General features: G+C 48.1%; 1 protein-coding gene across 1 annotated transcript; it reads left to right on the top strand.

Annotated features, from left to right (window-relative positions):
• The first annotated feature begins 4,792 nt into the window (after window positions 1-4,792).
• Window positions 4,793-8,454, top strand: LOC139601009 (lymphocyte antigen 6E-like). The gene is made up of 3 exons (XM_071449683.1): window positions 4,793-4,901; window positions 7,377-7,496; window positions 8,246-8,454. Exons 1-3 carry the CDS (start codon window positions 4,850-4,852, stop codon window positions 8,452-8,454), a joined length of 381 nt encoding a protein of 126 aa, XP_071305784.1. The 5' UTR covers window positions 4,793-4,849.
• Window positions 8,455-10,128: the final 1,674 nt, after the last annotated feature.

The raw sequence follows: 10,128 nt of genomic DNA, 5'->3' as shown, positions 1-10,128 counted from the left end.
AGATGCTGGATTTTTTTCCCCTCTCTTTTCTTCTTTTTTTCCTATCCCCAACCACCCTCTTCACTGCCCTTTTCCCCTCAGACCCCCACAGGTCTCCAACATTCCCATTCCTGGCTGTGGAGATGCCACCACCAAACAACAAACCCGGCTCCAAGGAGGATGATTCACATCCATAACTCCACAAACAGGGTGGTTACATCCAAGTGGCTTCCAAGCACCAGCCCCATGCCAGGGGACTACCCAGGCTGGGGTGTGCCCAAGCCATGCTGATGGCCCGATGGCTTGGGTGGCGCTTGGGCCCTGCTTGATGATGGAGTCTGGATTTGGCCTTTCCACCAGGATTTTGCTGGGGGTGTGAGTCATGGAGGGTGACTCTGAGCCTGATGGTGCTGTTTGATGTTGCTCCAAGCTGATGGGGGTGAAATTTCCCTTGGGATCTTGGAGGATGTGGGAATGTGATGGAATGGCTTCAGTTCCTCCCTGCTGGCTGCAAACCCAAAGTGTTGGAACCCTGATTCCAAAAATCTTAGACTTTCTGTGCTGACAGGCACTGAGCCCCAAGAGAACGTTGCATTTGACCTGAGGGCATGGAGAAGGCTTCCAAAATTGAATTATAGAAGTGGGATTATGGGTGTGTAGTTTGAATGGGAGTGTGTAATATCACAGGGTGGAAAATTTTGAGTTTAAGGTTTTAGAATATAGTAATAGATATAAAGCAAGATGGAGTTTTTAGGGTGGAGGCTTGTCCTTCTTCTTGCTTTATATATATCACTATATTCTAAAACCTTAAACTCTTAAGTTGAAGGTTTTAGACAGAAAGTCTAAAATTCTCAGCAACCAAGGTTCCAACACCACAGGACTCAAGTTCCTCAATTCTTGAAATCAACAGGGAAGCTCCTGGTGCCGATCACAGCTGCTGAGTTGGACGTCACGGAATCATGGAATGGTTTGGTTTGGAAGGGATCTTAAAGATCATCTCATTCCAACCCCAGCTGTGGGCAGGGATGTCTCCCAGTGCCTCGTGGTGCTCCAAGACCTCTCCAACCTGGCCTTGAAGCCAGCCTTGATCACCTGGTATTTCATCCACACTTGGTGGATTTGGGCTACTCCTGCCCATCCCAGCTGTAAGTTTGGTAGCTTCTGTCATTTGCTGTCAAATCATCTAAAACTGCTCCTCATAAGCCTTACAACAATACATCTTTCAATGTCCTATTTCTCTAAAATATCTAGTCTTATTTACAAAACCATCATTTAAAACCTTTTTCTAACTCCATTTCTCTCTCTATAGCTTATATCTAGCTTATTCCATAACATTTCTAAATCAACTTTTCTTATTTTAAAGTTTACATACAAATACATACTGTATAAGCCTTCTATTAAACCCCAAAAATTCTCTACAGATCTGTTTCCCAAAATCTGCCATGGGAATGACCTGAGGAGCTGTGTCCTGCTGTTTTTGAGCCTGCCAGAACAGCTGTGCCAGATGTGCTTTGGGAAAGGGAGGAATAGAGCAGGCTGCCTGCAACAGGCCTGAGTGGAAAAGGCAAAATGTCACACTCAGCTTTTCCTTTTTTTTTCCCATGTGTTTCTGAACCCCACAATCTCCCACTTCTGCTTCTTCACCCAAACCCTGCTGCCACTGCAGGCCCAGATGAAGCAACCCAGCCTTCCCTGACCCTCCAAGGAAGGAGGAGAGGACAGAACCACAGCAGCCTGGTGTTGTCTGGAGTCAGGCTGGACCTCTTGCACCATCTGTGTGACTCAGGGACACGGGGAGCACCATCCTGTCCTCCACCCTCCCACCTTATCCATGGCCCTTCTCCTTCCCTCTTGGCTGCGCTTCACAAGCCTGAGCTGGAGCAGAGATTCCTCCCTGCACCATTGAGGGGAGCTGAGATTGGAGATACCCTCCAGAGAGAAAAAAGGGGGGAACTGTTGACATTGAAACATCCCTGGATCTGGCTCCATCCCATCCCCTCCATCCTGGGTTGAAACCACGCTTTGTCTGGCTCCGGTTACACAAAAGGGCCTGGCCTTGCACAAGGCATTCCCAAAGTCTGGCACAAACACCCTCTGTGGCTGCCAAGCCCCAAGTGGGTGAAGGTTTCTTTTTCCTAAAACTTCCAGGCCCTGTTAACTGTTTAATTCCCCTTGTGACACCCACTGGGTGACACCCAGCAGGTGACACCCACCTGGCCCAGTTTCTGCTGCGAGCCTCACCCTGATGCCCTCCCCTCAACCCTGCTTTTTTCATGTCCCTGGGAGATGGTTTTAACACCTCCCTGCCTTGTTCTCCTGGCACCGTTTACACTCCCACTCCCTCAGTTGTCTTTGCCCTGGATTTTCTTCCAGCTCTCTTCACCCCTTGCTTGGAAAAAAACTGGATTTTGCTTCCAAAGGCACCGTTCCCTCCGGTGTCATGGTGCTGCTTGGAGCCCAGAGCCCTTGCAGTGGCCCTGGGCGTGACTGCAATGCAAACAGGGCCCAAGAATAGCTGGGATTTGGGACCTGGCCAGAGCCTGGGATGCCTCCCAGAGCCTTGGCAGCCTCACCCGGGGACACAGGGATAGGGGTCAGGTGATGCCCTGGATGCTTTCCCCATCCAGGTCGCACAGGAACCCCCCGTGGTTGGGTAAACTGGGATTTGGGGAATTCTGCAATTTCCCAGCCCCTTGAAGGGCTGTTTTTAGCACCTGAAGAGGGTCTGCACATAAGAAAATGTACATTTTCCTCACAGGAGGGACTTCCCTCCCATCCCGTCTTATTCCTTTCCCTCACTCTGCCTGTCCTTAATTATTTCCCCCCAAGCTTTGTGTGTTTGCCTTGAATTATTTTGCTTTGCACCAATATTTCTCCGCTCCCTGCTTCTCTCTTTCCACTTCTGTCTGAAATATTAATCTTGTTTATTATTATTATTATTATTAACCTCTCCTCTCTCCAATCTATTTAAAAGCTTTCTCACATTCCCACTTCCCACAGCCCATTTCTCACTTGACATTTTTTCTATTCAGCTGCACTTTGTTTTAACAGCCTCATTTATTTACTGCTCATTTATTTGTTTTAATTCCAAAGCTTTTCTTCTTTCTTCTTTGTGGGCTGTGTTCAAGCCTTGTTCCCTCTTCCCGCTGAGAAGCTGCATTTTTCTGCTCGATTGGCTCCGAGATGAGCTGGATTTGGGGTGATAATTCATTTTCATTTTGGGATTTTTGATGGGATGAAAGGGAAGGAAGTCTCATTTTCCATTTTTCCAGCTGACTGAGACAATTCTGGAGTTATACGTTAAACAAACATGTGGATTAATACCTGTTTTTTCCCCTCCCTGCTCCAGCAGATCCCGTTTCCTGCCTGATGTTTTTCATGCCTGCATTTATAAAGAATCTTTCTCAGAGAGAATGTTTTTTTCGCCCAGATTATTTCTGAAATATTGTTGCTGCATTATCTGTCACGTGGGCCTTTCACATCCTCGCTAAAAGATGAAATAGTTCAAGATTCCTGCTCAAGGTCAGACCAGAGAATGGAATGGAATGGAATGGAAAACTTGGAAAACTGGGGGCTCATCCCCCTCCACCCTCTGGAGACTGAGGCAGAATCACTGAGGGTTGAAGCTGCTGCAGAAAAAAAGGAGGAATTGGGCAAAGAAAAAATTATTAAAAGTAAAAAACTCCTAACAGGGGTTGGGAATGGGTCCAGCTTCCCAGGATTTTGCCCGAGCAGGGCAGGAGTTGGCCTGGCTGATCCTTTCAGGTCCCTCCCTACTCAAGGCATCCCGTGATTCTGTGATTAGTTTGGGGAAAACAAAGAGCACCTGGATATTATTTCTTCTGTTTCCACACCATTTGTGACCTTACAAACCTTGACCCTGAGGTCCCCTTGCTAATTTCTCTCTCCAAAGGGTCCTGCCAAGACCTTTTGGCCATGATTTCTTTTGTTTCTCAGTCATTTTCACTGCCCTTTGTAGATTTTCAACTCCTCCATGCACTTTGCGCCTCTCCTGCAGCCTGAGTCATTTGGCTCCTCTGCACCCTGAGTCAAGAGGTGGTGTGGGAGCAGAAGGAGGGAGCCCAGAAAGACTGGAAAGGTCATGGGGGACTGGAAAAACCTGACAGAGTCCGGAGCTGGTCTCCAGGGAGCAACAAACATTGTCACCTGGAAACCCTGGATGGTTCTGGAGGGCAGGAGAACAAAACAAAAGCATCAAACCCCCATCCCTGCCTGGGCTGTTGGAACCTTTGAGTGACATCTCCAGGCAGAAGTAGTGGGATCAGGGGTGGAACAGGAGGATCTTTAAGGTCCCTTTCAGCCCAAACCTTTCTATGATTCCATGATTGAAGGAATGCTGCTGCCTCCTGCCTAAAGCATTTTGTACAAAGGAGATAATTCTGAATGGCTCTTGGACAATCCAAAAATCTTTCCTTGCCTCCTCTCCCACTTCCCAGAGATATTATGCTCCCATTCCCTGGCAGAAAGAAAGGATGGAGGGTGCCAGCAAGAAAGGTGTCACCCCAGCCATGCCCTGACTCGCTCCAGGTTTTGTGGCTCAGCCCAAAAAAGGACTCCCATGTTTGGATCAGCTCAATTACTCCACAGATCAGCAATGCAGACAGGAGCAGGCCTTGGAAAAAAAAGATTGGATGGGGAGGAGAGGTAAAAAAACATTGCTATCTGCAGCCTCATAATAGGTCTCTACGCACAAACACACCCAGCACTGATCACACCTTGGGTGCTCCCACTGCCCAAACCTCAAATTAATGCAATCAAAGGAAGCCAGGGACGAGGCAGGGCTGGTATAAAACCCTCCTGGGGTGCATCTTCCCACACTGCTCCAGCTCCAAGGGCACGAGGACCAACCATGAAGGCTTTTCTGGTGGCCCTGCTGGCTGCAGTCCTGTGTGCCCAGCAAGGTAAGGGGGCTGGGAGAGCCAGAGGAGAGGAAAAACAAGGAGATAAATGAGGGACAAGAGAGTTTGGCAGCTTTTGCTGCAGCTGCCGAGGTCTTGGCAGGGAATTTTTGGTGTCAGCCATGGCCAGAAGTATTTGGTGTGGTTGAGTCCTCGGTCTTGGGTGGGTTCTCTGTGACCCAGAGGAGATGAATTCTGGTTTCTCACACCCTCAGATATCCAGCTCCAACCACTCAGAGCTGAAGACACGACCTGAAAAATGCTGACAGGAATCAAGCAGGGCTCAGGGTTTTTGCCTTTGCTTTGATTTTTGTTCCTGAATGAAACTCGAGGAGCTGTTGCGGACGAAAGCTCGGCTGGTCTTGGCTCCACATCTCCTGCCAGCATTTCACTTTATTCCCCACAACTCCAATTAGGTAATGAGGCTGCTGGCAGGTATTTTAAAGCCTCAGAGCTCTTTGCTCCTAAATTGGAAGAGCTGTTAAGTGCCTGGGAGCGTGTTTGGAATGGGATGCACAACGCTCTGCTCTTGTCCTCTTTAAAAGGAGGCCCAGCCGTACCTGGATAATTGTGGGGGAATATCCAGTTGGGAAATCTTGGCTGTGGGCACGGATTTGCCAGCCCGAGGAGCACAGTTTGCACCGTTAAGGTTGTTTCTGGCTGCATTTGCAAAACTCCGGCTAATGGAGGGTGGAGGGCACACGCAGGAAAGGCTTTAGAGCAGCTCTAATGGTTCGAGCTGTTATTGTTTCCTGGCTGGAAGGGATTTTCCTTGGATCACTTAGGGAGCATCAGCACTTTCAGTGGCTCTCAGGCACGTGCTGAGGGCCCGGGTCCATCCGCAGCAGGAAGTGGTTTGGGGAAATTTGTCAGAAAAGCAGATCAGAGAGGGCTCCTGGGTCTGTAAATTGCAATAATCCTTGCCAGGTCTGGGTTTTGCTTTGCATGCAGAGGGGCAGGAGCCCCCAGATCGAGCTGGGGAGCCTCCAGAGGAGAGGCGGGAGGCTGAAAATTCCCAAGTGATGGAGAAATAGTGAGAGATGGAAGGGAGAACTTAAATCCAGTTTGCAACAAGGCTGATTTTACCTCCTGCTACAGAGAACCCCTGAGCTTGCAACACCTGGCACTGGAAAAGAGCAGAGAATCAGAAAATGATAAAACGGTTTGGTTTGGAAAGGAGCTTAAAGATCACCCTGTTCTACCCCCCTGCCATGGGCAGGGACACCTTCCACTGTCCCAGGTTGTTCCAAGCCCTGTCCAACTTTCCTTGAAGCATCTGGGAAGGTTTCAGAGCAAGCCAGTCCTGTGCTGAGACACCCAGAGCTCCCCAGATCACAGAGGGCAGGCCTTTTTCCCTCCTTCTTGGCATAGTTAGAGATAAAAAGGGCTGTCAGTTCTCTTTTAAAACTTCTTCTGGAACTGTTTAGCCAAGTGTCATGGGCAGAATGAACCTCCGATGATAGCTTGAATCGAGAACAAACATTGAAGGGCCACTGGGAGGGGTTTTCTTGCTAAAAACAAGATCAAGTTTGATTGGAAGGGGTATTCTGTGGAAAAAAAGAAAAAAAAAGCTTTCCTGGGCTGAGAAAATCAGGAAAAACAGAACCAGGGAAATCTCAGCCTCATGGAGATCCCTCGCTGGTTTGTAATTTTTGTTCACCTTCAACCAAGAGCTCTTCACTGCTGGTGACAATGGAGCAGGATTTCCTGGGAGCAGCCCAGCAGCCCCAAAATGAGGAGCATTTCTTGGAAATTTGGGCAGGAGGGAAACAATTTCCACCAGTTGTGAATCCACCTCTGGGGAGCGAGAAGGCACATCTGTGTTCCAATGGCCAGCCTGGACGTTTTACTCAATTTACTTCAGCTGTGCCCAATAATATCCCACTTTTTTTCTGGCTCTGGGATAGACCTGGCTTGTCAGTGAGGAAAAATTATCATGGAGAACACCCTGTTCCAGGTGCTGATAGGAGTAATCCATCCATCGTCCAGGGCAGCCTCTTCCAGGGAACTCCCTTTACTGTTGTGCCTCAATTTGGCTGCCGGGGGTGTCACCACCAGGCATTAATTAATTCATGTCTGGGCAGGGTTCTGCAGATGAAGGGTGAAAATATTTAAAATTGACCTCTAGAATTGGGCCAGTTCCTCCTCTCCTTGCCAGGAGTTTGATTTTGGAGGTTGGTTTTCAACAAGGCCAACGTGGATCCTGGGGAGAAGAAAAAAATCACCTGAAAATGCTGCTCAGGCTGAAAAATGTAAATTTAGCCCCTTAAAATCTTCAGTCCAGAAAGAAAACTTGGTTTGCTCTCTACATTTGTTTTCTCAGCTCTATTAATCAAACCTAAACTTATTGCTCTTGCTGGGAAAAGTTGTTCACACCAGACTTTCCCTCTTGTACTTTCCAAGGCTTTTGACACTTTTTTTTTCCCCAGGCGGGAATTACTGGGAATCACTAATCTGTTTTGTGGGTGTTTTTTCCAGCTTCCTCCCTGTTTTGCTACATCTGTGACAATGAACATTCCAACTGGAACTGCATGAAAACCTACAGGTGTGAGGACCATGAGAAATACTGCACAACCACGTACAGCACTGTTGGACTTGGTGAGTCCCAGAAAATTGGATTTTTTTTTTCTTCTAGAAGTTGGTGGGCAACTTTTTAAAAGGGAATTGATGGAAATCAATGGTTTTGTTGGAAATAAGTGATGATTTTGAGGTTGAAGTGTCTCAATGTGATGAGTGTGAATCCTTTGAGGTAGATGGGACCTTCAGGATCATTTTGTTCCAGGGACACCTCCCACTAGACCAGGCTGCTTCCAAGGATGGAGCAGCCACAGTTTCTCTGGAAAACCTGTGCCAGAGCCTCACTACCTTGTGGAAGGGCTGGCTGGAACCCCCAAATTTCAGGAGCAGCCTCTGTTGTTCCATCTGAGGTGCTTTGGGATGGAGAATAGAAAAGGGTTGGGTGCTAATACCATGGTTTTAAAAAATGCATTGGAATCGGGATGCACTGAAAAAATGGTTTGGGAATGCATTGGAATTGCTGTCCTACAGGAGCTACAGAATCGTTTAGTTTGGGAAAGACCTCCAAGGTCTTGAGGCCAAACTTTGACTGGCCACCACCTGGGCAACCAGATCAGAGACTTAGGCCAGTCTGGGTTTCAATCAAGGACTTCCCAGTGTCCCACACTTGATCCAGGACTTGTGGATTCACACCCAGCCCTGTCAAACCCCCCTGAGACCTTTTATTGCTGTGTGGAAAATTAAGGAAACTGCAAATCCCTCTCATCTGGCCAGCTCTTCCAACAGAATCCTAAATCCCAGCTCCCCTTTCTCACCCCTTCTCCACCCAGGCAAGGACGTGGGGCACCGCATCACCAAGAAATGCTCTGTGGACTGTCCCGAGACCAACGTGGATTTCGGGATGGCCGCGTACTCCACCAAGTGCTGCAGCACCTCCCTGTGCAACTTCAGCGGCGCCAACAGCATCCGGATCAACTACGCCGTGGTCCTGCTGGGAATCGTGGGGAGTTTGATCTGTGTGCTCAGGGTGGGGTTGTGATCAGGCCTGGCAGGAGATTGAGACCACCCAAGGATCCACAAGGAATTCCCCAAGTGAGAAACCTCAGCCGAGGGTTTCCAGCAGCGACCCTGTTGTATTCCAAGACGTTGCTTCAGATCCCAACATGACACCTATTTTTCCCCCCACTGTTGTTTTATACTAATTTTTCCCCTGGAAAAGCTCTTTTGATAGCACGTGTGTGATAACTGTCAGACAAAATAAAGATTTGTGTTATTCTAGAAGTGTGTTTGTTGTATCCGCACCAGGACCAGCCTGAGAAATCAGCTCTGCTTCACATTGAATTCCTCTTTTTAACACTTGGGAGCCTTCTCCAGGCTGCCTTTCCTAACTTTCTTCCATCCAGCAGCTCCAGACACTCCACAGAGCCAGATGGTCTCCCAGATCCCTCCGAGATAAGGAAAGGTCAGAGATGTTTGTGTTGTTCCCATTGCAAACAACAGCGGGAATTGTCTTCTGGATGCTGAGACAGGACCAGGAATTTGGTCCTGCAGGAATTTGCACTGGGAAGTTCTCCTGGGATCTCTGCAAGGTGAGTTGCTCCAGCTTTTAAAACAGGTAAAGGCCCCATGCCAAGATGCTGGAGATGCTCAAGGTAAGGAAAATGCTGCTGGAATCTGTCCCCATGGAAAGGAGACCCCTGTGCCAGCTTGGAGAAGCTGCTGAGCGATTGCTCCTGATTTTCCTGTGGAAAATGGGCAGGAAGAGCCTGGAAGAGGTGATGGTGTCTGAGCTGACTGGGGAGGTCTCTGTTGTTCTGTCCCTTTCCAGGGTTTCTGGTGCATTCCCAGGCTTGGGGATGGTGGGAATGGGATGGAGATCCCCTTCAGCTCTTGGAGGAGCAGAACTACAGCTAAAATAGGCGAATAAAACAATCTTGGAGCTAGAGAGAGTGGAAAAGTGCAGCGCTGAATTTTGGGAAGGTCTTTACAGCAGCACCTGTAAAAAAGGCCTCCAGCCCTGTTTTATTTGAGGGGAAATCTGGTGCTGGATTTGAGGAGAATCTTGCTCCAGATTTGAGAGGCATCCTGCACTGGATTTGAGGGGAATCTTGAGCTGCATTTGAGGGGAATCTGGTGCTGGATTTGAGGGGAATCTTGCTCCAGATTTGAGAGGAATCCTGCACTTGATTTGAGAGGAATCCTGCACTGTATTTAAGGGGAATCTTGTGCTGGATTTGAGGAGAATCTTGGTCCAGACTTCAGAGCAATGCTGTGCTGGATTTGAGGGTAATCCTGTGCTGAATTTGAGGGGAATCTTGTGCTGGATTTGACAGGAATCCTGTGCTGGATTTGAGGGGAACCCTACTCCAGCAGCACTGCAGATTCCATGTGTTTCCGTGCAACGGGGAGAAACGGCAGTGCTGGGTGAAGGTTGTAAAAATGAGATTAGGTTTAGTCATCCTATAAAGATTTAATTTCTGGTCAGGAAGGATGTTCTGGAATTTATTTCAATGGGATAACTGAAGTGGAATTGCTGCAGAATTTCTGAGCGGACTATTACCCCAGAAACTTGGGGCTTTGCACTTTTAAAAATCACTTTTCCCATTGCTTTAACAGTTAATCACAATAGTTTCTGAGATGCTTCTCAAAGCTTTCGGCCAACTTGAAGTTCCACATTTAGTAACAACATCTGAATTTCACAGCTACTTTTGCA

The sequence above is a fragment of the Agelaius tricolor genome, unplaced genomic scaffold (assembly GCF_023055355.1).
Source record: "Agelaius tricolor isolate 1412-34295 unplaced genomic scaffold, bAgeTri1.0.p SCAF_2, whole genome shotgun sequence".
NCBI lineage: Eukaryota > Metazoa > Chordata > Aves > Passeriformes > Icteridae > Agelaius > Agelaius tricolor.
The sequence above is the reverse complement of the archived record's forward strand: the minus strand, read 5'-3'. Positions and strand labels throughout refer to the sequence as shown.

Excerpts from the sequence above, each read along its gene's own strand:
- LOC139601009 (XM_071449683.1), top strand. The coding sequence starts at position 4,850 with ATGAAGGCTTTTCTGGTGGCCCTGCTGGCTGCAGTCCTGTGTGCCCAG. Across the intron at positions 4,902-7,376 it reads AGTCCTGTGTGCCCAGCAAG|CTTCCTCCCTGTTTTGCTAC; the intron begins GTAAGGGGGCTG and ends TGTTTTTTCCAG. Across the intron at positions 7,497-8,245 it reads GTACAGCACTGTTGGACTTG|GCAAGGACGTGGGGCACCGC; the intron begins GTGAGTCCCAGA and ends TTCTCCACCCAG.